This window comes from Fulvia fulva, chromosome 1 (genome assembly GCF_020509005.1).
Source record: "Fulvia fulva chromosome 1, complete sequence".
Classification (NCBI taxonomy): domain Eukaryota; kingdom Fungi; phylum Ascomycota; class Dothideomycetes; order Mycosphaerellales; family Mycosphaerellaceae; genus Fulvia; species Fulvia fulva.
Window position 1 is genome coordinate 378,323 of NC_063012.1, and position 25,379 is coordinate 403,701.

General features: G+C 53.7%; 11 protein-coding genes across 11 annotated transcripts; 7 read left to right on the forward strand and 4 right to left on the reverse strand.

Annotated features, from left to right (window-relative positions):
* Positions 1-865: 865 nt before the first annotated feature.
* On the forward strand, positions 866-2,725 carry CLAFUR5_00128 (putative dolichyl pyrophosphate Man9GlcNAc2 alpha-1,3-glucosyltransferase; the record flags this gene model as incomplete). Its single annotated transcript, XM_047899276.1, has 2 exons — positions 866-2,591; positions 2,649-2,725. The coding sequence occupies 2 exons, from the start codon at positions 866-868 to the stop codon at positions 2,723-2,725; spliced, it is 1,803 nt and encodes a 600-aa protein (XP_047755407.1).
* Positions 2,726-3,148: 423 nt separating this feature from the next.
* Positions 3,149-3,614, reverse strand: CLAFUR5_00129 (Cytochrome c oxidase copper chaperone; the record flags this gene model as incomplete). The annotated part of the gene is made up of 2 exons (XM_047899277.1): positions 3,149-3,292; positions 3,456-3,614. 2 exons carry the CDS (start codon positions 3,612-3,614, stop codon positions 3,149-3,151), a joined length of 303 nt encoding a protein of 100 aa, XP_047755406.1.
* Positions 3,615-3,909: 295 nt separating this feature from the next.
* CLAFUR5_00130 (Ran GTPase-activating protein 1) lies at positions 3,910-5,181 on the forward strand (the record flags this gene model as incomplete). Its single annotated transcript, XM_047899278.1, has 1 exon — positions 3,910-5,181. The coding sequence occupies one exon, from the start codon at positions 3,910-3,912 to the stop codon at positions 5,179-5,181; it is 1,272 nt and encodes a 423-aa protein (XP_047756587.1).
* A 1,248-nt stretch (positions 5,182-6,429) lies between these two features.
* On the reverse strand, positions 6,430-8,386 carry CLAFUR5_00131 (putative extracellular serine carboxypeptidase; the record flags this gene model as incomplete). Its single annotated transcript, XM_047899279.1, has 2 exons — positions 6,430-7,998; positions 8,321-8,386. The coding sequence occupies 2 exons, from the start codon at positions 8,384-8,386 to the stop codon at positions 6,430-6,432; spliced, it is 1,635 nt and encodes a 544-aa protein (XP_047756720.1).
* Positions 8,387-8,962: 576 nt separating this feature from the next.
* On the forward strand, positions 8,963-11,614 carry CLAFUR5_00132 (Exocyst complex component SEC10; the record flags this gene model as incomplete). The annotated part of the gene is made up of 1 exon (XM_047899280.1): positions 8,963-11,614. One exon carries the CDS (start codon positions 8,963-8,965, stop codon positions 11,612-11,614), a length of 2,652 nt encoding a protein of 883 aa, XP_047757096.1.
* A 333-nt stretch (positions 11,615-11,947) lies between these two features.
* On the forward strand, positions 11,948-12,820 carry CLAFUR5_00133 (uncharacterized protein; the record flags this gene model as incomplete). The annotated part of the gene is made up of 1 exon (XM_047899281.1): positions 11,948-12,820. One exon carries the CDS (start codon positions 11,948-11,950, stop codon positions 12,818-12,820), a length of 873 nt encoding a protein of 290 aa, XP_047757097.1.
* A 960-nt stretch (positions 12,821-13,780) lies between these two features.
* Positions 13,781-14,510, forward strand: CLAFUR5_00134 (uncharacterized protein; the record flags this gene model as incomplete). The annotated part of the gene is made up of 2 exons (XM_047899282.1): positions 13,781-14,147; positions 14,221-14,510. The coding sequence occupies 2 exons, from the start codon at positions 13,781-13,783 to the stop codon at positions 14,508-14,510; spliced, it is 657 nt and encodes a 218-aa protein (XP_047757094.1).
* Positions 14,511-17,305: 2,795 nt separating this feature from the next.
* Positions 17,306-18,070, reverse strand: CLAFUR5_00135 (37S ribosomal protein S18, mitochondrial; the record flags this gene model as incomplete). Its single annotated transcript, XM_047899283.1, has 1 exon — positions 17,306-18,070. One exon carries the CDS (start codon positions 18,068-18,070, stop codon positions 17,306-17,308), a length of 765 nt encoding a protein of 254 aa, XP_047757095.1.
* A 228-nt stretch (positions 18,071-18,298) lies between these two features.
* Positions 18,299-20,053, forward strand: CLAFUR5_00136 (Mitochondrial import inner membrane translocase subunit tim44; the record flags this gene model as incomplete). The annotated part of the gene is made up of 1 exon (XM_047899284.1): positions 18,299-20,053. The coding sequence occupies one exon, from the start codon at positions 18,299-18,301 to the stop codon at positions 20,051-20,053; it is 1,755 nt and encodes a 584-aa protein (XP_047757092.1).
* Positions 20,054-21,234: 1,181 nt separating this feature from the next.
* Positions 21,235-22,936, reverse strand: CLAFUR5_00137 (uncharacterized protein; the record flags this gene model as incomplete). Its single annotated transcript, XM_047899285.1, has 5 exons — positions 21,235-21,431; positions 21,487-21,588; positions 21,793-22,112; positions 22,321-22,491; positions 22,548-22,936. 5 exons carry the CDS (start codon positions 22,934-22,936, stop codon positions 21,235-21,237), a joined length of 1,179 nt encoding a protein of 392 aa, XP_047756582.1.
* Positions 22,937-23,526: 590 nt separating this feature from the next.
* On the forward strand, positions 23,527-24,598 carry CLAFUR5_00138 (Methyltransferase pytC; the record flags this gene model as incomplete). The annotated part of the gene is made up of 3 exons (XM_047899286.1): positions 23,527-23,579; positions 23,637-24,002; positions 24,064-24,598. 3 exons carry the CDS (start codon positions 23,527-23,529, stop codon positions 24,596-24,598), a joined length of 954 nt encoding a protein of 317 aa, XP_047756591.1.
* Between the last annotated feature and the right edge of the window lie 781 nt (positions 24,599-25,379).

Genomic DNA, 25,379 nt, shown 5'->3' on the forward strand with positions numbered 1-25,379 from the left:
CTCGTGGTAAAGCCCTCGTCTCAGAAGCCCAGCGGACAATGACGCAAGCGTCAGTCCTCGACAGTGACTGTCGTTCGTGGTAGCAGCAAAAGCCCTCGGGCGACAACAGTCGCTTTCAAAGCCCTCAGAACAGCCCGACTGGACAGCCACACAAGGTGGAATCCTCTCAAAAGCCCTCAGAAAGAGTCTCACGCGAAGTGAGTTTGCAACGCCGACGGCAAGAACGAGTCTTGCTTGGAGCCCACAGGTCGCGCCGAGTCGAGGCAGTGTGTTCCCACAAGAGCCGAGCTCGCTGCAACTGATGATCCGACTGCCCACTGAGACTGGTCACGCAAGGCGACTCGAGTCTGTCAATATGCCACGCCCACAAGCGCACAACAATGTGTGCGAAAGCTCGATCACGGCGGCGCCGAGGCGACAAAGTGAAGGAGGATGAAGAGCCAACGAACCGATGTGTGTAGTGCGCAAAGACGCAATGAATGTCAACAGGTGATGCTGACAGTAGGAGCCGACGTGAGTATGCAACAACACTCTTTGCGATGGTGGTGGAATGAGCAGAATTAGAAATGCGAACGAGGCAGGCGAGCTTTTATCCCAAGCTTTCTGCTAGCGTGGAGAAGGAACTTTTTTGCAGTGGCAGGTGCGTCAAGTTCAGGGCCCCTCGGCGATGATTCCGACTGGGCGGCTGCTTCATGCAAGATTGACCCACTCGCCAATGCCTGCCCCGAGATGCGCTTCATGGTGCTTCATGGCGCTTCATCAGCAGCAGCCAACAGCAAACAACAAGATAGTCTCGGACAGTTCACACACTACTGTCGAGCTCGCTGCTATGCTGACAACATACCATCGATATCACTAACACAGCATGGCTAACAGCCATCGACCCAGGAAGAGGAGACGTAACGAGATTTCCTCCAGCAGCTCCAATGGCACTATCGCAGTCGACCCTGCAACCAAAAGAGATACACCAGCTTTCCCTTTGGTCGCCTTTCTCTGGCCTGCCAAAGGCAACACTGTCTCACAATGGGTAGTATTGCCCTGCGTGCTCTTAGTCATCGGCCTCTTCCGATGGTGTACAGCAATATGGCCATATTCTGGAATGGGCGTACCTCCTCTGTTCGGTGACTTTGAAGCCCAACGGCACTGGCTTGAAATCACGATCATTCTTCCAGTCACGCATTGGTACTTTCACGACACAACCTGGTGGGGTCTGGACTATCCACCATTGACTGCCTACCACTCCTGGATCTTGGGCCAGGTCGGCTCTTTCATCAACAAGGACTGGTTTGCACTTTACCAATCACGAGGGCTGGAGACTCCGGATCTCAAGGTCTTCATGCGAGCGACCGTCTACGTCTCTGAACATTTGGTCTACGTTCCAGCAGTCATCATTTGCGTCAGGAACCTCGCTAAACTGCACACCATCAACTCGTGGGAATCAACAATCGCTCTGACGGCCATTCTCATGCAGCCAGCGACTATCCTAATCGATCACGGCCACTTTCAGTACAACACCGTCATGTTGGGTCTGATCGTCGCCGCAATTTCGAGCATGATTGCTGGTCGAAACTTGTGGGCTTGCATCTTCTTCGTAGGAGCACTTGGATTCAAGCAAATGGCTTTGTTCTACGCTCTCATCGTCGCTGCCTATCTCGCAGGCTCATGCGTCAGCCCGAAGCTCAATGTGCTGCGATTTGCAGGGATCGCAATCGTTACGCTACTGTCCTTTGCGCTTTTATTCCTCCCAATTATGGCGGGAACCTTCTACGACACTTATCGCAACATACAGCTTCCTTCTGATGTGTCACTACCACCATTGCTCCAGAACTCCCCGATACAGCTCTCCGAAAAGGCGTGGTACTATCCATATCTGGTTCAGCTCACTCAGGTCATACACCGAGTCCTGCCCTTCGACCGTGGACTCTGGGAGGACAAAGTCGCCAACTACTGGTGCGCACTTCACACTTCAGGACTGTGGAAACTGGATCGAAGCAAAGCAGGACAAGCCAGATTACAATCGACCGCTTTACAGTGGACCGTATTATCACAGGTCATCCCTTGTGCAGTGATATTCTTCAAGCCAAAGAAGAACCTAATTCCGGTGGCCTTCGCTGCGGCGTCATGGGGCTTCTTCCTCTTCTCGTACCAGGTACACGAGAAGAATGTACTACTCCCATTGCTCCCGATGACACTGCTGCTGGCAACGAAGGACGGTATGAAGCCGAGGATTCGTGCTTGGGTAGGCTATGCGAACCTGCTAGCAACCTGGACTCTGTTTCCACTTCTCCACAAGGACGAGCTCAGGATACCATATGCAGTACTAACACCACTCTGGGCATTTCTGCTCGGTCTACCGCCATTCTCCATCAGTGCTTACACCACATCGGCCGAAGACGGCGGTCTCGACATTCTCTCGAAGCTCATTCACTTGGGAACTTATGCTGCGGCTCTGCTATGGCACGTTGGCGAGCTCTTCATTCTACCACCCACCAACAAACCGGATCTTTGGGTCGTTGGCAATGTCGCACTCGGCGCGTCTGGATTCTTCATCACCTACTTGTGGTGTCTCTGGCAACTGCTGAGTGACCACGGTAAGCAGTTGCAGCCCGTTCCGAGCTTGAAACTTCACTGACACTTTCCTGCCACAGACTTTCTAGTGATGGTTGGTCTCGCTAACCGCGAGACTCGCCCCAAGGTGTCCAGAATATCAAAGAAAGGAGATTAGGGAATCAAGAATGCGGCATTTTGGATGCTTGTGACTGGAAGTGAGTACATACCTGCTCAAATGCAGAGGAAGGTTCACAAGGCGATGGAGCGATTCAATTCCCAGCATAGCGAGCAAGCCGCGGGTGTGGCGACCCCAGCGCAGAACGAAGATGATCGAATGGAGGTAGTTACGCGGCGCTCCGGTTCTCCAGCTGACGACTGAGCAGTGTGATCGCAGGTCTCAAGGAGAAGTATAGAGTAGAATCCTTCCATCGTTGGCTGTATGTACAATACTGTACACTGTTGTACACTGAGCATTTCATCCCCTCTTGCTGCGCGCGCCTCTACTGTATCGTCATGCCCCCATGTACCCCGTCTTGAACGCCGTCCCTATGCATGTAATGTACACCTCTTGCCTCCACATCCGTGAGATGGTCATTGCTCACGCAATGTTGAACCCATAACTCTGCATACAACTCCTGTACTTGCTGACCATATCTTTACATGCCTCTTGAGGATCGGAGGCCGTGGAGAAGAGCATGCATTCGTCGCGGGCAGATTTCTCGTCTTTGCAGACGCAGCAGGGCTGGAAGAGTGTTTAGTCAGTCACAGAGCTGGGCGAGGCGTTGTGGGCATAAGATGCGATGGCGGAGATGCGGGGGAAGAACCGTAAGGGAGGTCCAGCATTGATGTTATGATTGTGTTTGTGCGCTGGTTTGCGCACTTTTTCATCGTGGTTGCATGCATACCTTAACCTTGCCAGCGGTCTCTCCCTGCGGTTTTAAATCCGATGCGGCGTTGTTCAGCGTCGCGAGCGTTGTGGTGTTTGTGGGCATTATGTTGACTGCGCCGGTGGGTTGAGGTGCATCCGTCGAGGCAGAGCTGCCGAAGATGTTGAAGCCGAACATGATTGTGGTATGGCGTTGGTGGGTGAACAGAAGGAAAATTGTTTGAACATGCGATCCAGAGTCGTGAAATCGTCATTCACTTTGTCAGCACGCGGTGTTTAGAGTTTGGGTAGCGTGGCTGCAAGGGCGGCGGCGTCAAGGGCCGAGGCGTTGCCAGGGTGTTGGAATTTCGAGAATCACCCCACTATAAACATCGTCCCTCGGTGTTTCTCTCAATACCACTTTTGCATTGATTCGGCTGAACAAGAAGTCTCCACGCCACTCATACGCGACGCTCACCTGCAAGACACATACCATGGCCAAGGTCTTTTCACTCAAAGGGCAAGCCCTCAAGCTCGATTCCGCCGCAGACCTCGAGAAGCACATCGGCCCGCTCCAAGAGCAAGACATCGAAGAGTTCCATCTAGAAGGCAACACCATTGGTGTAGAAGCCTCGGAGGCTCTAGCCAAGATCCTCGAGACGAAGAAGTCTCTCAAGTTCGCCAACCTCGCCGACATCTACACCGGACGACTCCTCTCCGAAATCCCCAAGTCTCTCGATGCGCTCCTCACAGCACTTCTAAAGTGTCCGAACCTCCACACGATCAACCTCAACGACAATGCGTTTGGTCTCAACACTGTCGAGCCGCTCCGGCCTTTCCTGAGCAAGCACACGCCTCTTCAACACCTTTACCTCAACAACAATGGTCTTGGGCCTGCTGCAGGCGCACTGGTAGCAGAGGCACTCGAGAAGTTGGCGGAGAACAAAGCTGCAGCACGCAAGGAGGGTAAAGATGTTCCAGATCTCGAGACAGTTGTCTGTGGGCGGAACAGACTCGAGACGGGCAGCATGGCAGCGTGGGTGAAGGCATACACAGCGAACAACAAGGTCAAGACAGTCAAGATGGTGCAGAACGGTATCAGGCAAGAGGGAATTGCTACGCTACTGCAACATGGGCTGTCGAATTGCAAAGCACTGGATACACTCGACCTCCAGGACAACACCTTCACTGCACTTGCCTCGAAATCCCTTGCTGCTGTCGTACCAAGCTGGACCGAGCTTCGCGAACTGGCTGTGGGTGACTGTCTGCTATCAGCACGAGGAGGACGTTTTCTAGGTCAAGCTCTGTCCAAGGCAGGGAACAAGAAACTCGAGGTCTTGCGGTTGCAGTACAACGAGATCGATACGAGGGGTCTCAAGGCTATCTCCGATGCCGCATCGCAGAGCGGTGCGCTTCCACGGTTACGACGAGTCGAGCTGAATGGCAACAAGTTCAGCGAGGATGACGCAAGTATAGAGAGCTTGAGGGAGCTGCTTGAGAAGCGTAAGGATGAGAGTGCTGAGGACTACCCAGGTGTTGACGAGGACGATGAGGATGCGTGGGGTCTTGATGAGCTCGATGAACTGGATGATGAGGATGACGAGGAGGAGGGAGGTGATGAAGGTGAAGATGATGACGAGGAGGATGCTAAGGAGGAGAAAATTGTCAACGAGGCGGACGCTGCCGAGGACGAACCAGTGCCTCAGAAGCAGGATAAGGATGTTGACGATCTTGCTGCTGCTCTTGGCAAGGCCGAGATCAAATAGGCGGCGAAAAGTCTTGAGAACGACAAAGCACTACTGGTGGCTTGGGATAAGACAAATTGAGAGAAGCATTGACGCGCTCTGCAGAAAAGATTGGCGGCATCCGGCCAATTGCTTGTGGCGTGTGCTTGTTATGATACCAACGCATCATGGCGGAAATGAGATAGCATGGCAGGGAAATGCATAGATTTACAGCTTACACAATCGTAGTCCGCCCCCCCCCCCCGTCGCCCTCGTACACGTGTATCGAATGAGTCCGTAGCATCGGACCAAGGTGCCTTTGATATTGTGAAGGGAGCTGAGATCTCATACTTATACCCGCATTACCGGTACGGCACTATGAGCGACGAGAGCGGGCAAGGGCTGTGCATAGAGTTGAGTGCCGCCGATCGCGTCGTCTACCTTTGGCAAAAACATCATTGCTCAACCCGTCTGGTGTCCCGAAGCGATGTATAGATCATAGCGAGCTATGCCAAGCGCTCGCGGGTCGCCTTGTCTCCGTGATCACAAGGAAATGATCGCAAACGCTGGGTGGATGCGTATGTGGCTTGATCTCGGTGGTCACATGTGACAGGAGCTAGTCAATTCTTTTTTCTCTTAATCGAGCACGAAAAGACAATTTCAGGAGGACGAAGGATGAAGTACAAAACAGGAGCAGCAGCAAAAACGAACAATCACAATCACAATCACCCTGAGCCCAATGGTACAAGAGACGTCGCCTGCCCGATTCACGACATCAAATCTCGTGCAATGGAGAAAAGCGTACACTTGATTATATGGTCTTCCGACCTCGCCATCGAGCCGAGAACGAGTGTCGATGGGGCGTGGTTGTTGATGGTACATATAGCTAGCTGGGTGCTTGTCTGGCAAGCATGTGAGAGCTTGTCATGTTAGTTGTCAGCTCACTGTGCCGCCATGTGAGGGCCCCGAGTTGATTTGTGTCATCGACTGGACGACTCTGCTGAAGATGATTGTCGAGAGTCATGCTGATGGTGTCTGTGGACGTAGCTTTTCTGGGCTGATATGCGTAGACCGCGACAGTGTCACGAGCGCGGCTTTGATATGTTTGTTCATTGCTGGGTCACGATGAAATAGCTCGCTGGCGCATAATGGGAGGTATCAGACATCGCGGCGCAACAGCGAATCTCACACAATCGTGGCCAGAATACACACAAAAGCAAGACTCAGTCGATAGCTCTGGGCTTTTCTGTGTCGATTTGTATAGTGCAGCGCGCTCCACGAGCTCAATATCTACAAAAGCTCCCACCGCCCCTCCACCATGCAAGCCTGCTCCCACGCCAGCAACCACTCCTGCACAAACTGTAATTCCTGCGCCTGTACATCTACAATCCGATGCGGAGGCAGCGTCGCGGTCGTCTCATTCGGGAAAAGACCATTCTCATCCCAATGGTGCACAGCTTCCGCGATTAGGATGAAGGGCTCGCTTGCCGTACTCATCCGCTCCTTAGCACCAAACTCGAAGCCATGAGGAGTCGATGGCTTCCACGGATCCCAATCTCCATCGACGATCGCGAGACGTGGGTAGGAGATGTTGTAGCCTCCGTACTTGTTGACGGTTGATATATCTGGTGGAGTGGTGATGTTGAAGGCGGCGCGGCAAATGAGGCTTTGGTCTTCGAGGGTCATGAGTCGCGATACGATAGGGGCGCCGTATTCTGGTGGTGTGTTGCCGGTCTGGAGGAAACCCCATTCTGTGCAGTACTGGTATGGCCAGGATTTGTAGTTTGCGTCTTCGATGGTGGTGAGGTCGTAGTAGGTTTGGTTGTGGCGGCCGAAGCATGAGTCTGCGGTTCCGTCGCAGGATGCTAGGAAGGAGGTGTTGAAGTAGCCGATCATGTTCAGCATGGCGGTCTCGAGGGACTTGTTGGTGCTGGCGCCGCTCTCGTCGATCAGGTTGGTGACGTTTGAACGTCTGCTCTCCAGACCAGGGTATAGAGCCTCTGCGGAGGTGATGTTGTTGCAGTATCGATAGAAAGAATCGCTAGAGACCGCCGGGTCCCAGTTCAGCGACTGCCACGAGATGGCGCTGCCCAGATAGTTGGCGAAGTCAACATCGTACGTAAGGTCCGCCACGTCGAAGGCCGCCTTGAGCTGCATGGGGAGATCTGTACTGTTCTTGCCGATGAGGATGCCATCCACAACGCTGATCAAGTCTCGCTGTGTCGCGATACAGTGCTGTGGGGCGTGCTCTATGATGGGCTGGTAGTACTGCCAGTAGTCCCAGATAGCTTCAGTCACACCAGAGCTAGAGATCGCTCCCCAGTACACATCCGGGTACTGCTTGCGCAGGAATGCAACAAAAGCTCCAGCATACGACCCTCCATAGGCGATCCACGGGACCTTGTCGCTCGTTAGGTTGCCCTTCACGCCTGGAAACTCGACATTTTGGGCAAAGTATGCCATGTCAGCCATTGCTTGTGCCGTGGTCAGGAAGCGGAAGTTCTCTGTGGTCAAGTTCTTCACGGGGAATGATGTGCCATAGTATCGATGCTCCAGAATGACACCGAGTCCGTTCGTGGCCTTCGTGATCTGTGCTACAATGCCTTTCTGTAGAAAGGGTAGTCTGTCCGTTCCTGAGGTCTCTCCCGACTGCAGGACAAAGACTGGACCGCCGGGTTGGTAGTGCTGAGCATCGAACCAGTAGCGCAGTTGGAATGTGGTGTGGTCGTGTGGCTCGTACTTTGTCTCGTTCTGAAAGTGGTCCACGGGGACGTCGATCCAATGTTCAGGATAGAGGATTTGCAAGGGGTCCTCTCCAGCGCGCTTGGCTAGGGTAGTGATGGGGTGTTTGTGCTCCGCCTGGGGGTGGGCAGTCAGTCCAATGCATCAGGTATTGGCATGTAACTCGAACGTGCCTCTTTCCGTGCCGAATGTATGCTGCCTTTTTCTCCAAGCCGAATATCGAATGCGGACACTGCCACAACGGCAGTAGCCAGCAGGTGTATGATGGGCGCCATGTGTGAGCAAAGAAATGGATCGCGACCAGTGTACCTCACATGGAGAGGAAGTTACATGTGCAAGAGGGGGCAATGTTTTATGCCATCATCGGCGAGGTGTCGCGGGTACATGTATGACGGCGGGCAAGTATGATGCATATGCGTTCCCTGCTACCTATTCGTACATAATCAAAGCCTAAATCGCTACTGCTAATGCGCCAGCTTTCGAAGAACACGCTGCTTGCGTACATGTAACGTGACTAACGTCGAGGTGCCGGATCTCGCTGGATGTTAAGCGTATACTGTAGCGAGGGAGCTGGACGCTATCGCGACCGTATTCCGCACGTCTGAGGCGCTTCCGACTCGTTCTTACGGGTTTGGAATCGCGAGAGCAGTTCAGATCTCGGGATCCCACCCCTGCAGCGGTCTCACCCATTGATTATAGAAGAATAGACGGAAGCTTGCATGTCTTGTTGCCCGGCGAAGCTTCGAGTGGAGATCAGATAGGGTCGTGTGCCTGCAGTCGAGTGCTTCTGATGATGGCGATGTACACGATGCAGCTATAGAGATCCAGGGCGAATGTTGCAGGAAGCAGGCGCAGTGAGAATCGTGAAGGCAGATCGAGCTTCCCCAACCGAGCGTCATCCGCGGCATCCCCAGCCGCAGCCGCAGCCGCAGCCGCAGCCGCAGCTCCATCCAAGAGTGCGTCGCATCGCATGGACTTGTGCTTGTGAGACACATGTACAAGCCGCAAGATCGACATATTCGCATGTCCAAAGACCGCGTCGCCGTCTAGAGGCTAATAATGCCATCGTGTGCGTGAAGACATGGCGCGCGTTGGCAGTCCGGACACTGCCTCCATCCTATCTGGCCACTCGACCTCGCGACCAGGCACCCTCCAGCCAGTCCGAGGCATCCACAACCAAGTCTTCACCCTCGAGAGCTTCAGCAGTAAAGATTTCATTGTCAAGGACTTTGTCGAGTCCCTGTCTGAGATATCAGGACCTGGTCGAAGATCAGCACCCACTTCAGGCCCGAATGCTCAAGCCAGCCAGGCATTCGACCCGAAACCACTCATCCGGACATTCGAACATGCCTTGAGCAGGTTGAAGACTCTCAGCGGAGATCTGCAGGAGCGCGAGAATGAGCTTACGAACGGCGTGAGGAAAGCAGAGGCCCAACACAATGCGAACATCAAGGGCCGAGAGCGTGAGCTGGAGCGCGCGATTGGCTCTTTCCACCGCCTGGAGAGTGCATTGGACGGAGATGGCGACGAGGGTGGCAACGCTGCGATGCGCATAGGCGAACGACTGGAGGAGCTGGACAGACAGAGACAACGAGCACAGGATGCGAAGTTCATACTACAATGTTGGCTCGACGTCAGCGAACGCGGAGATCTGTCGAGCTTGGACGATGTGCGAAAGATGGGTGGAGGAGAAGGCAAAGTCAGATGTGCGCATATCGCGCGGCAGCTGCTCAAGATATCACAACGACTGGATGGTGGAGCGGATCGTCCACCAAAGACGAACGGAGTGCACTTCGGCAACGGCGTGAACGGCAGCAATAATGACGAAACAGACTCGCCGCACGGTGGCTTGCAAAGGAACAAAGGTGGGAAGCAGCCACGAGAGATTATCGAAAAGTTCCTCGAAATGCTGGAGAAGGATCTCCTGAAATCGTTTGACGAGTTCTATCGGAGACAGAACTTTGGAGGCATGCAAGAATGCGCGGTGGCATTGCAAGACTTTGGCGATGGTAATTCGGTCATATCGCTCTTCGTCAACCAGCATCAGTTCTTCATCGATCGCTCACAACTCGTGACGGACGAGCTCACCATGGACGACACCTTGGATCGCCTGGCCGATCCTGACACAGAACCACCCGGCGTTGAGCCAAGCCTACAATCGCTGGTCGATGAGGTTCGGGTCGTTGTACAGGAAGAGAGCTTCATCATCAAGCGTGCCTTCCCTTACTACGAGGAAGTGCTGGCTCGCTTTGTGCAGCGAGTGTTCCAGCAGTCCATCCAGCAAAGATTGGAGATGGTGCTTGAGAAAGCAGATAGCATATCGACACTGGCATTCTTGCGATCACTGCAGGCGTCGAGATCCTACATCGCAGCACTGGTGGAGGACTTCAAGTCGCATGGCTTGACAGACCATCCCGAACCAGTGTCATCGACGACTGCCTCTGTACTGGATCAACAGCTGGATGAGCTCTTCGTGCCGTATTTTACCGGCACAAGCTACATCGAAAGAGAAAAGCGAAATCTTGGAGAGCTTTTCGAGGGTCTACTGTTCAAGTTCACGCTCTATCACTCGCGAAGGCGGAACGTGAAGACACAAACACACACGTACCTAGGTGCCATCTCAGCACGTAGCAAAGAATTCATTAGCAGCGCGCGAGATGCTTATATGGAGCGTCTGGATAGTGCGGACTTGCAAGCTCGACAGAAGGCAATGCTGCTCAGGATCGCCGGTCTGCACAATGCGAAAGACCAAGCCAGCGCGAACGAGGTCGACGTGACAGATGAAGATGGCCAGCTAAGTCTGCCCTCCACGAAACGTATGCTGAAGTGGCTTGCTGAAGGTGTCGGACGAGGTCTTGAACTGGCAGGCGGTGGGAGCGAGACACCAAAGGAGATCCGAGAGCTGCTGGGGCTCCTCATTTCGTACATGGGCGAGGTCTACCTTGAGACGGCACTGAACGCAGCGATTGACTCTGCTACTGCTGCCGAGTCCAACACAAAGACGGAGCCTGACCTGAGCTACATCACAGATCTTCGAAGTGCGGTCAGCGTGCTGCACCTTATGCTCACCACAATAAAGATGCTTCTGCTTCCACTGGCGGCGAGCAATCTGACGATCCGACGAGATCTGGAAAAGCAGACCAGCAATTTCGTCGACCGCATGGAGTGCAAGGTTGATACGGTTTTACAAAAGACGATTGATGCGGCTCTTGCTTGGGTAGCGAAGCTTCTCTCGAATCAAAAGAAAACAGACTTCAAGCCGAAAGATGACCACACCCTCCAGCTCGACCAGCTACAAACCTCAACATGTCAAACCATCTTCACCTTCCTCGGCCGTCTTCACTCGTGCGCAAAGATCGCGATCTCCGGCCGAGTCCTCGAGTCCTTCTCCCTCGAACTCGCCATCGGCTTGCGATCACTACTCCTCCAACACTTCAAATCCTACCAGGTCTCGCTGACTGGCGCGCTTGTGGTGTCGAAGGATATCACCAAGTACATCGAGCTTCTGCGCTCATGGGAGCTACCGTCATCTTTCGACCCCAGTCTTGAGGTCATGACTGAGATTGCGAATCTCTTCGTTATTGGGCCTGAGGCATTGAGGGATCGTCTAAGGAATTTTGGAACTGGAGCGGGTGGGCTGCAGGGCGTGGAGAAGGCGGATCTGAGGCCTTATGTGATGAGGAGGGAGGATAGTAATAGTGTAGGTGTGCAGGCTGTGTTGAATGCGTTGTAGCGCTTCGATGTGGATGGCGAGCCGATCCCGCAGAGACTTGACGCAGATATGAGAGCGCTACGCATGTCCTTTATGGGTGCACTTGATTATGTGGACGACAGCATACAGTGAGCAGCTACTGTATTCATTCATACACCTAGAGGCAATGCCACTTCTCATATTGTGCACCGTTTCCGCCATGTGTAGCAAGTGAAGCACCAGCGGAATCAATTCCGATCCTGGCTCTTGCTCTCGCGACGTCACATCTCGACAGCTCTTGCCAGATCGCATGTGAAAGTAGAAGTAGAAACACCACAACACACTTCTCCTAATTGCAGTAAAAGAGCAATCGAAATGGCTTCAGCATCGCCGGTCCAGCTCAATCGCCTTCTCGCACGGCTCGAACACACTCTCCTCACAGCGAATGGCGATCCACATCTACAACATTCCCAATACGAACGAAGTCGGGTTGCCGCCAACATCGAACATGCACGCGCTATGCTCTTGACGCTCGAGAAGCAGTCAGCGACAAATAGAATCCAAATCCAGCGACAGGAGATGCCAGCCGATCTTCAATCCAAACGCGAATTGATCAAGAGACTGAACACACGACTACGAGAAATCAGCGATGCGGCCGTGGAGTCAGACGACGAAGACGAAGATGACGAGGAAGATGAGCACATCCTGAACGCATACGCTCCAAAGAGGAAAGACACAGAAGCAGGTCTAGAGTCTGGCATACCACAAGAACCACGCATAGACGAAACGCAACAAGCAGAACTCCGCTCGCGCAAACCCAACCTCCAATCCACCGACAACCGCTCCGCCGCCTCCACAACCGCACGCGAACAACTCTTCGCCGGAAGCAAACCCAAAGACCAAACCGACACCTCCTCAACACAACAAACAGAATCCCTCATGTCCCACAACCGCACCGAGCAAGAAACGCTCACCAGCGGACTTCTGGGACTCGCCCAGGCGCTGAAGGAGAGTTCGTTACAGTTTGGGGCGAGTCTAGAGGCGGATAAGGAAGTCACGAAGAGGGCGGAGGGGGCGCTGGATAAGGGGCAGCAGAGTATGGAGGCTGCGCAGAGCAAGATAGGGGTGTTGAGGAGGATGAGTGAGGGGCAGGGGTGGATTGGGAGGATGAAGCTTTATGCGATGGTTTTTGGGCTTTGGGTTGCGTGTTTTCTTTTGGTGTTTGTGGGGCCGAAGATTAGATTTTGATGGTGAATGACTGCTTGAAGATCGGTCGGTGAAGAGGAAGCGAGTATTGAGTGAATGCGATTTGTCGAGTCGAGCACGAACGCGAGTGGCCTGTGCGTCAGCTCCAAGACCTCTCGTTCTTACAGCAAACACGACCGACAAAATCCGAACTTCAACACACAAGCGCGCCCGCCTCTATCTACGATCAACCGACCAACTCGACCGCCGACGTACTCAACCATCTACCCACTCAACCACAGACACACTCAAACGACGACGCCCCGGCCATCCACGCACTCAACACACCGACGTACTTGACATTGGCGCACTCGACCACCGCTCACTCAAGGCAGATACGCAACAGCGGTCCTGAACAAACTCGACTATTCTCCACTATCGGCTTGACGATCAAAATTAGCACACAAGGTGCGGGACGTAGTTGCGAGCGTGTCGCTCAAAAAGAAGCAGACCGGTTTACTGGATACGCCCACGGAGGTGCTCCAGCACATCGCTAGCTTCCTCCCATGCGATAGCATACTCCAAATGCGTCTTACCTGCAAAACACTTGAGTCCACCACGCTGGACCTTTTCGCCGAAGAGTTCATCTCGTACCAAGAATTCTTCCTGCTGGATCCGAGTCGACTACTTCGAGTGAAGAACATACTGTCCACTCCTCATCTGGCCGCTCGAGTAAAAAGAGTAGCCACCCCTTTGTGCGCCAGGGACTCGTTCCGCAAGCCAAATGTGGTCCCGGAGCAGGGCGAGGACGTTGTCCATGCTCGCCACAGATGGCTGTCAGCCTACGAGTACGAATAAAACCTCCTGCACATCTGCGAGGTCGAAGGCCTTCCGACCGAGAGCGAAACTTTGCTCCGCGAGATTATTGACAAGATCGCGCTGAATGACAAGTGTTCCCTTGTTGTCGATGTCCAGTCAGAGGACTGTACATACGAGACAGTGTCCAGATATCGCCCGCAGTTGATGAAAGAGATCATTGAGACGGCGCTTCGTGCAGGCTGCAATGTGGATGGACCGAAGCTGATGGACGACTTCGCTCTTAAAGCTACCCACTTCAAGCAAGGGGGCGCGTTCGAAGACGTGTTAAGAAGCCTACGACAGTTCTCGTACGTCACTTTGCAAGACACCGAAGATGGTCTGCATACTATCTGGATGCAGCAGCACTGGATGGTCATATCGGAGATCCTTCAACACGCGGCGAGCTTGCAGGAGTTCGACCTCACTCTGAGCAATTTGAGTGCAGAGGTGCACCTCGGCTCTGCACTTGCCGACTTGTGCACAACAGTCTTCACGACAGCCGAAGTACCTTGCTTGCGCACACTATGCCTCTGTGAGATGACTGTCTCGAAAGATGCCCTCGCGCATATACTCGTCAGCTGTGCAGGCAGTCTAATGACATGCAGGCTGGAAAACCTTTTCTGTACTAGGAGAAGGCGACGTCTGGGCCGAATTGGTGAAGTTGCTGAGTTCGATGCCCTGCCTGGCGAATGTTTGTCTGAGGAACCTATTCAAGCGGCCGAGAGGCGCGACGCCCGCACAGGTTTTAAATGAGCTGAAGAACGTGCGATTCATGGTGACTGGGGAGAAGGAACGACAGCAGCTTACAGAGATGGAACGCCGCGAGACGGTTGATGTCCATCCTTTCCTCGAGAGAGCCATTGAGTGCGGGCTTCAGTACGAGAGCTGGAGGTAGCTGGACGCAGGCCAACGAAGATGAGGCGCCGTCAATCCTGGCGCACTGCAATGGCTACACTACCTAGCAGAGTGCCATATGGGAAGGCCTCTAATTACATATTTGGATTACCAACGCGCCCCTTTCTTCTGTTCTCAAGGTCTCTCTGAACTCCCTCACGATGCCCTCTACACCCTCCACCGTCAAGCACAGCTTTCCACCCTCGGTCATTTTCTCCAGAGGTGTCCTCAGCTAACGTGGAAACCCTTTTACACACCCGTCAGCTTCTCGGACAGTGCATGATTGGTATGATGAGCAGAAACAAGCCAGGTAGATGCCAAGACGCACGGAGAGGTTGCGTGCGTATTGGCCGTTTTGAAGCGACGGCAAGGCAGACCCACGTACTATGCAAGGCGAACTGCAACGAGGCCAACAACAACGCCCAGCAAGTACGACACGACCACAACGCACGAAATCACGAACGAAGAGAGACTTTCTTCTCCAGCCGCCGGCAATGAAGCCGGCGCTCTGATGAAAAAAGATGTATCGTGGAGAAGGTGGGAATCGAACACCACGTTTCATGAGTTTGAATGGTACCGGCATCAAAGAGTCTGCCACCTTTCGCGTGTCAAGAGAACGAGACAGCTAGGGCCCCTCAGGTGTCCTTCCGTTGGACGACCTCTCCGAAAGAGGTTGATGCTGCAAGCAGCGAGAACTGTGTGCCATGAAGGCGGCTGGAGAAGGGAGGAATTGAACTCTCCATCTCTGAGTTTGGAATGGTACAGGCTAAATGAATCGCCACCTGTCGCATGTCAAGTGAGTGAGACAGCTAGGGCCCCTCAGAATCTTGCCGTTGGACGACTTCTTCTGTAGTGAGTTTGTGTCTGTGAAGAAGCGATGTCGGTGTGATGGATGGTTGGGAGTACTTACAGCAGTTGCTAGGAACGACGGAAATTTTCGAGAGCCACGAGGGCTCTTGGAGAAGGGAGGAATCGAACTCTCCATCTCTGAGGTTGGTGTGGTACAGGCTAAATGAATCGCCGCCCGTCGCATGTCAAGTGAGTGAGACAGCTAGGGCCCCTCAGAATCCTGCCGTTGGACGACTTCCCCGAGAGGTGTTTGCCACAGGAGTGACGGATGGAGAAGGGAGGAATCGAACTCTCCATCTCGTGAGTTTGGAATGGTACTGGCATAACGAGTCTGCCACCCTCAGCATGTCAAAAGAATGAGACAGCTTTGGGCCCCTCACGCATCCTAACCGTTGGACGACTTCTCCTGTAGTGAGTTCGTGTCTGGGAACAAAGGGATGTCGGCACAACGGGAGGGGCGGTAGTACTCACAGAAGATTCCACAAACGACTAAGTCGGCGCCATGAAGGCGGATAGAGAAGGGAGGACTCGAACACTCTATCTCGTAAGTTTGCTATAGTACTAGCATAAAGAATCTGCCACCCTCGGCATGTCAACAGAATAAGACAGCTTTGGGCCCCTCACGGATCTTGCCGTTGGACGACTTCTCCGAAAAATAATGACCTGTTTTAAAGCCTAGGAGGCTGTTGGCGATGGAGGGAATCGAACTCATCATCTCTCAGCTTAATGGTACCGGCATAATGAGTTTGCCACCCTCCGCATGTCAAAGAATGAGGACAGCTCGGGGCCCACTGAGGATCCTGCCGTTGGACGACATCACCGGTGATGTGTGTCGCGAGCGACGATGATCCTGTGGAGGTGGAGGGACTGAAGGGGTGTTAGTGATATGAAAGGGGAGGAGAGAGGCTTACCGAAGGAGTCGTTGGCGGTTGAGGTGGCGGGTGAGGGTTCTTGGCATAAAAGGTGGTGTGAAAGTGGATGAAAGGAAGAAGGAATTCTTGGAGAGAGAAGTCCAGTTTTGTGCTCACGGTGCAGCACTGCCACACTGTGGATACGAGTCACAGCTGCTCGATATTGCTTATGTGCGATGACTAGCAGCGACTTAGGAAGATTTTTCACCGTCGCTGGCCACTGGTACGATGGCTAATGGGATCAGGCTTTCGGCAAGCCGAGCTGTATACCCGTTTCTCGGGCCGATCACATGACTGTCCATGGATACACCAAGGGCGTGGACAAAGGTCGTTACCGCCGGGCGCGTTGCCTACCTTCGGTAGACACATTATTGCTCAAACTGTCTAGCGTGCCAAAGCGAAGTATGGTAGAAGCGACCTACACGAAGCGCTTGCGCGTTGCCTTGCCCCGAGGTCTCGAAGACCTAGACTTTAGAGATTAGTTATGGCAATGGTCCGACCGGCAATGGACTTTGTCAACCGCCCTTGCACGTTGCCTCCCATGCTTTGAAGTGTGCGTCGACTTTCAGTGTGGAAGTCCAAAGTCGGCCGAAGGAGCTGGAAGTAAATTGACTGAGTTTGTGCTGCATTTGTGGCAATTGTTCTCAACAGATGTAGAACGGGCGTGAATCATGCTTGATGTTTGATCTGAGTGAAGGTTGGAGCTACGCTTGTCGACCAGTCATTAATGTGTTCCGTGGAGGGAAGTGGTGCTTGATGTCAGTGTGCGAAGTCTCCAGAACAAGTGTTGCTATACTTAGCAGAGAATAAGGCATCATTTGTTACGAAATAGCAGTGCGCGAAGAGCTGCGGTCGTGAGCTTGATGGGAGGGGTCATATCGAGTAAGGAAGGGGGAATGAAGGCACAAAGCTTGGCATATCTGTACAGCAGCTTCGAAGCTTTGTAATGGAGCCGGTGGTCAGTCATATCTGTACAACCAATGGCGCAGTGGGCCTCATGATAGCATCGTCACAACCACAATCACAATCACCGCCTCTAACCCAGTCTCCGTGGCTTCTTGCTTCTCGGCCCACCTTGCTTCAACCTCGTCGCATCCACCACACTGGTAATCCTCCGCCTGAGAGCAGCACCTTCACTGCCCAGCAGAATCTTGCTCACGGCTTCCCTTCCCGCACCGAACCCACGCAGCACAACCTCCAGTTTGTGCACATCGCGCAGCATACCCTTCTCTTGTATCTGCTTCATCACGAAAGCACCGAGCTGATAGCCTGCATCGTAGCTGCCTCTTCCTGCTTTCCTGAAGCCGAGGTTGCCCGTTGATAATGATATGAGCACATCAATCTGCTTCTTCAAATCCGACGCTGATGCAGATGTGCCCGATATCCCACTCGATGCTGTCTGTGATGCCGGTCGCGCGGGCTGAACAAACGTGATGTGTGTGTTGTGTTTCGTCGCGTATACATGCAGCTTATGGGGCAGATCGATTGCCGCGCTGTTCAAGTTGAGGTTGTTGGCGAATTGTGAGGTCAGGAAACTGCCTGCATCGGCGTCCAGGATACTAGATAGCGATGCACCACCCCAGGGATCGCTCGGGCTGCCTGGTGTCTGCGTGTAGCCTCTGGGCCTGTTGTTGCGGCCCAGTTGGTTTGAGAGAGTGTTCAATCCTGAGAGGGCATCGTCGCCTGCTGCTGTTTTAGGGGTGGAGGAGAAGGGCCGTTGTTGTGTCGCGGGCAGGAGTCGTTGGCGGCAGGCGTGGCATATTGATGAGCTGAATGCTCGGGGCGCTTTGATTGTTGCCATGATGATTGTACTGTGTGGTGTGGAGTGTCGCGGTCAATGGGTGTCGCGAATGTGTCTGGTGGTGTTGCGGAGAGAATCGGGAATGGCCGACGCCGGTGCAGATCCCTGTCGAGAAATGCACATGTCCACCACTTCTTGCCTTCCATACACTCGCCACTGCTCTTCCTGCCTCGTCCTTTCCTGCATCCATCTCCTACAGTGGCCGCGACTTCCTCTGTGTACAGTAGCATGAGCACACCCGCCATCCGCGCCATCTCTGGGCGAGCAGGAGGCGCTCTCGCCCGCAATACCACAGCACAACCTTCATATGGCCGGACGGCAGCGTATCGACGGATAGCATCACAACTGCGGACATATAGTGAAGCGTCGGTTCGGGCGCGGCAAGATGGCGCTTCGTCGATCCTACCACCATTCGCCTTGCGGTCACATTTCCTTCCACCTTCGATATCAGCATCGAGGGCAGGGTCCGTGCGACATGTCAGCTTCAAGGAGATGCGGGAGCAGAGGTTGAGGGAGAAGGCGGCGGGACAGGCAGAGAAGCCAGCTGGCAAAGCAGAGGTGAAACCTGCAGCGGCTGCCGCAGAGCCAGAACCGGCCAAAGCTACTGAACCGGAGGAGACTGAGGCAGACAAGGTGTTTGCTCGCTTCCAAGCGGAGGCTGAGGCTGCATATGCAAAGCAACAAAAAGCAGAAGCCAAGCAGCGAGAGGCCGAGGAGAAGGCCAAAGCAAAAGCTGAAGCCGGCGAGGGTGAAGCGGAGGAGGGTGCTGAGGGTGAGCAGAAGGAGAAGAAGAAAGAGGAAGAGGCCGCGCCACCAAAGCATGGCAACAAGACTCCGTGGCAGGTCTTCACCGAGACGCTACAAGCTGAGTTCAAGGCCAGTAAGGATTGGCAGGAGGGCACGAAGCAGCTGAGCGGAACGATGCACGACTTTACCCAGAATCCAAATGTTCAGCGAGCGAGGAGTGCATACGCAAAAGCCGCCGAGACGGCGAGCACAACGACTGGCAAGGTGTTCTTAGGCACGGCAGGTGCCATTGGAAAAGGTGCTGCTTGGACCTGGGACACTCTACCAGCACGAGCCGCACGATCGGCGGCGGCTGCTGTTGGGTCCGGTGTAGAGAAGGCAACACGACCCGTGCGAGAGACAGAAGCCTACAAGAGCGTGAAGGAGACAATCGATGATGGCTCATCACAACGATACGGTGGTTGGACCGAGAAAGAGGAGCGTCGTAAGAAGCGGGAGGAGCGAGATCGCAAGATGGGATCCACGAGCAAGGCACCCGAAGTGTACGAGGAGAACCCAGAAGCCGGCACAAACGTCACAGTGCACAAAGACTCCGCATGGAAAGAGGCGTGGAAGAACATGCGTGAGAACAACCCAGCGATGCAGCGACTTTTCAAGATGGGCGACACATACCGGGAATCGGAGAACCCACTGATTAGCACTGCGCGAAGTGTTACAGACCGTATCGCTGGCTTCTTTGCTGAGAACGAGACCGCCATGGTCATCAAGAAGTTCCGTGAAATGGACCCGAGCTTCCAGCTGGAGCCTTTCTTGAACGAGATGCGATCATATATCCTGCCTGAAGTACTGGAAGCGTACGTCAAGGGTGACGTCGAGACCCTCAAGCTTTGGCTATCCGCTGCGCAATTCCAGGTCTACCACGCCTTGATGCAGCAGTACACCACTGCTGGCCTAAAATCAGACGGCAAAATCCTTGATATCCGTGGTGTGGATATATTGAGCGCACGAATCCTGGACCCTGGTGAGATCCCGGTCTTTGTGCTGATGTGCCGAACGCAGGAGGTGCATGTGTACAGGAATAAGAAGAGTGGTGAACTTGCTGCTGGCATGGAGGACAAAGTCCAGCAGGTGACATATGCCATTGGTGTGACGAGGATACCTGAGGAAGTTAGTAACCCGGAGACGAGAGGGTGGAGGTTGATTGAATTGCAGAAGAGCGCACGGGACTACGTGTGAGCGGCTCACAACCCTTTTCTGGTTCTCTTTCACCACTGCCGACGGCTCTGCGACAGCGCTACGGGGCTGTGTGCCAATCCTGGCGAGACGACTCTCTCAATCACGGAGAATATCTGTCACAAGGCACATTCACCCCCTTATATGGACAACAACAACAAGGCCATTATCTCATCCTGGCTTCTGTGCATCTGGGCGGCGTTCATTAACAACGGAAAAGCGATTCGGCATGTCGTATCCGCGATCTGGCGTGTACCAGCATCAACCATTGTACATATTCTCGTACCCGCCTCGGCGAAGGCGTGGCGTGGTACCATTCATGACCGAGCGAATATGGCACTTTGACCGTGCTCGCTTCAACCCCACTCCTGTAGTTATAAGTACGATGACATATTCGAGATGTAGGATGTATATGAGATGGATCGCGTGAGTCTTTATATATTCACCTGTGATTTCCGCCCCTTCGACAGCTACTCTGGGCTCGGTGGTGGGATGGTATAGCTCATATTCGAAGCGTGCCACTTCTCGGTTATGGCTTAGACAAGGCTGACGGTTGATGATAGTATGATCTTCGGTTCATGTTGGAGTTTGCTGTCTATGAAGTCTAGGGTGGTTGTTCATTTTGCTTTCCAACTTAGTTTCACCATTCTGACGAGGCTGACAAGCGGACTGACATATATTCACCACGAGCCGGATACTCTCGACAATCACTCTAGCCTCAAAGGCGTAGTGATAAGGCGCCTACGTTTCGGATCAGGCGAGCTTGCTGCTTGTGATCTGCCAAGGAGAAGAAGAGTGGATGATGGTCTGATACATTCGCCACACCATAGGTGGCACCTTGGATATATGTCTGGAGTATGATTAGCGTCGAAAAATTTCCCTGATCTCGATAGCTTAGTGGTGAGGCGGTGTCTTCTGACAATATCGGTGGATTCAATGTAGGTTGACGCGCTGTGCCCTCGACTGCAGTAATCGGGCATTGCTACTCAGCCACATACTAGCGGATTGAAGCAACGGCCTGCGCGTCTATAGGGAATCGAAGCGCTAGGTGAGAATCCATTTCATCACTAGCCCTCGTTCGGGCATATCGAGGACTTGTATGTGAAAATGAAAGAGAAGCTAGCTTCATCGACAGCCGCTCTCTGGGTCGTCTACACATCAGCCATCGCCCTCAGCCCAACCACTCATTCCACCCCCGCCTCATCCTTCCCCAAACCCTGACTCCCCGGACTGACAATCGCCTTCACCTTATCCTTGAAACTCCCTCCCTTCGTGTCCTTGACATGGTGCTCCTCCGGCTTGCCATTGGGATACTGGTGATATTTGTCGTCGCGGAGAGTATTGCCCGTATTGCCAACGACGGATTCTTTGGGGAAAATTGCTGTCGGGACAGAAGTGTTAGGCTGTTGGCTTGTGAAGTGAGAGGGGCGACGGACTTGGGTTTGATGATGTTGGCATTGTGGTCTTTGCTGCAGTATTGGAGTGGTGGGCCTGGTGTGAGTCGCTGCGTGAGTAGAGTAGTTGTGTGTTGTTGTCAACTGGAGCTGCTTGTGTTAGAGGTTGCGTCGTGGCAGTGCAAGTACTGTAGCGTCGAAGGATCAGTACATGTGACCTTGTCCTGCATCCGGCTTGGCACTTTTCGATTGGCTTGCTTTTCTTTTTATTGACGACTGGGTATCATACAGTAGCTGCACACTATCTCATCGGATAGCACAATGATAACACCGGCCCACAAAACTCACTCGTCAACTCCATAATCCCATCAACCTGATCCGCAGGCGTTCGTCCCCATCCACATTCCGTCGCCACACCAAACTCTGGTACATACTTCTTCGCGACCTCGATGCGCTTCCTCGTGCCTTCGGGGTCGGCATGGTGTACGACCCCAAGATACAGCTCGGTGTTGTGTTCTTTGAGCTTCGGTGCAAGATCCTTGAGTGGCTCGAGATATAAATCGAGTTTATCGTCGGCGCTGAGCGGCACCGGTGCATGGAAGAAGTTGATCGGATGGGGGACTTGTCGATAAGTAGAATCCCTCGATCCACGACGGCTCGTAGGAAGGCTGGCTCGACCCAATGTTTATGGTCCATGTCGCCTGTGTCATATCAGCACGCGTCGTGTGGAAGGACTGTGGCGTAGACACATCTCACCACAGCAATTATGGAGCCCCAACTCAACACCTTGCTCGACACGCTCAATCATGCGAACGATGTACTCAACAACATATTCCTTCACATCGAACTTGTCGTTAAAACCACGGTGTCAGATACACGCCCTCCCAAAACGCAGTATCAACAGCCAGATCGATCTGAATAGCAAGATCTTCGTGCGGGATTCGTGCTTGGATGTTTTTCAGGGCGCGGAATAATGCTTCTTCGTAGATGGGCCATGCCTTGGGCTGGAAGGCTGCCTCGACAAATGGTGATACAACACTGGCGACTCTGCACAAGTTCAGCCAAGTTGGGTCATAAGACTAATGCAGAGCAACCACTCTTACGTCGGTAGTCCAACCTGGAATCTTACTCCCTGTGGTACAACGCCCTCGTCTCGCAGCCTTTTGAAGACGGCATAGCTCTCTATAGCTGCAGTGTCGTAGCCTGTTTCTATATTGCTGTCCTTCAACTTCTGTATGCCCTCGTCGATCTCTTCTCCAGACAACTCTTTCTTCTCCCCGGTCTTGTTCGGCTCGAAGCTCGCTGCCATGCCAGGAATGGCTTTGAACAACTCCCATTGAAACCCAGTAAAGAAGAACCGCGCGCCCGTCTCGCCATCCGGGATGCGCTTCAGTCGACCTGGCTGACCTGCCCAAATCTTGCGGATGGAGGTTGCCGTAGCAGGATAGCCTGTGCTACCCACAAGGTGGCAGCCGGGGATTGGCGCAGTCATGTCGCTGGGCGTGTTGGAAGATGGTGTGCTGGGTGTGGTACACAATCGAACCCATACCTTCCTGCCTCGTCAACATCAACGACTGAGTCTTGCGGCTCCTCCCTTGCTCCACACTCTGCCGTCCCAAGGACATGGGCACCGATATGCGAGCTGCGATGCTGCTCCGCGAGTCCCTGGAGCTCTCGCGGGCAGCTTAAGGCAGGTCTAACGCCCGCTCGGTACATTAGCAGACCAAGCGGACGTCTTTGCGATGCATGGTCGCCGTTCCCTGAGCCAAATCCCGTAGCAATGCCCTTTGACACGTGATCGAGCTCGAGTTGTTGCGGATGAAAGGGGTTCGACGGCACGGAAGGCCAGAAAACACACAAGTCCGTCTTCACAAACAAGGTTCGAGCCGCGCTCGCGAGTGTTACTGTTCCAGAGTGCAAGCCTGCTTGCCTGCAAGGGAGATGCTATATAGCCTATACATAACAATATACCGCCGTGATTCTGCAGCCTCTTCCGTAGCCACCCACTCACGACGCGGGCCATGTTACACCGCACAGAGTGGAGTCAGATACCGTCGTACAAAGTGGATTCCGCGATAAGATATGGAGGCCGACGACCACGATCTGGAGCACGACAGCACGTTTGGTGGCGACAGGTTTGTTTCGACAGCGATGCGCTTGGCGGTGATGCGGGAGGACTGATGTTGCTGCAGAGCCTCCCTCGCCAACAGCTCCACGAGTCTCATATCCGCCGTGACGAGGTACCAGTTCGAGCATGGCCGCCGATATCATGGCTACAATGCTGGCAAGTATCATTTCCCGAACGATGAGGAGGAGTTGAATCGCATGGATATAGAACATCATAATCAGAAGCTGCAGCTGGACGGGAAGCTTCATCTCTGTCCTTTGCATGATCCGAAAGAGGTACTGGACTTGGGTACTGGCACGGGAATATGGTGTATAGACATGGCAGATGAGTATCCAGACTGCCAGGTGCTGGGTACAGATCTCTCGCCGGTGCAGCCTAGCTGGGCGCCGCCGAACTGTCGCTTTGAGGTCGATGACTTTGAGCAAGATTGGTGCGTGCTGTCTGAATAAACTAGGGAACTGCGTCTGAAATGCTGACACGTCGCTTGACAGGACCTTCGGCCACAATCGCTTCGACATGATCCATGGCAGATTCCTGATGGGCTCCATCACCTCGCACGCCGAGCTCTACAAGAAAATCTACAACGCCCTGAAGCCTGGCGGATACTTCGAGCTCGCGGAAATGGAATGCGGGACCTTCTGCGACGACGAAACTGTACCTGCAGATTCAGACAGCAACAAATGGTGGATGTGGCTAGAAGAAGCATTCGCCAAGATTGGCAAGCCGATACCGAAGATTGACGAGTTCCCAAAACTGCTTGAGGGCGCCGGCTTCGTCGATGTCGTGTCCGAGATGAAGAAGAGGCCTGTGAATGACTGGCCGAAGGATCCGCGGATGAAGGAGATTGGGAGGTACTCTTGCTTGAACTTCTTGGAAGGGCTGGAGGGCTTCACCATGGCGCCTTTTACGAGAGTGCTTGGATGGCAGCCGGAGGAGGCGCAGATTCTGGTGGCCAAGGTGAAGAAGGAGACCTTGACCAGGCGGCTCCATGGGTGGCAGAAGGGGGGAGTTTGCATGGTAATTTGAATCGCATAGGACGATCTGCTGACTGATGCATAGTGTCGTGTGCTATGGGCAGAAGCCTCTGGATGCCGTCCAGCATCAGTAACAAGTATATTGACGAACTTACGCCGCGATGCAGATGACCACATTGTATAGACCCGCTATGTTCAATGTACGTGCAGGCACGATCTCAAGCTTGGCAACAGTGTCCTTTGAGAATGAAAGCGGAACGACTTGCAATGGGCCTGGTAGGGATGATAGCGTGGAGGATGCTGTGAAAGAAGCGACTGCTGGAGCTGACTTGGAGATCTATACAGGCAGGCACCGAGGGCTGGTGACCAAGTTGATTGCCGCCGAGCGCGTCGACTCCCTATCGAAGCGGAGGCCGTTGCTTCAACACGCTGGCATGTAGCTGAGTAGGGAGCTCCGAGTGATGCATTCGAGGGTACAGCGCGGCGATGTAGTCATGCGTTCATCATGTAGTCGTCGAAAAATCCGCTTGGCCATCACACCTCCCTGCTGCACACTGAAAGCCCTCCATCGACTGCACTCGCGACTCCGGCGAATGTGGGAAAGTGCCCGAGGCTGCAGTAACATCGAAAGTGTTCGCTTGTTCAGTACGCAGAATGATCTGACGGATGCATGTGTTGGGCATGCGGTCACTTTGACGGGGCGACCAATCTTGAGTACGCTGCGGCTATGTTCATGCCCACTCACGCGAGTGTTCTGAGTCATCTCAATCCGGTGTTGGTGGATCTTAGCTGGTCGAGGTAGAGAAAGAAGGAGGGAATGCGGCTGAATTGGC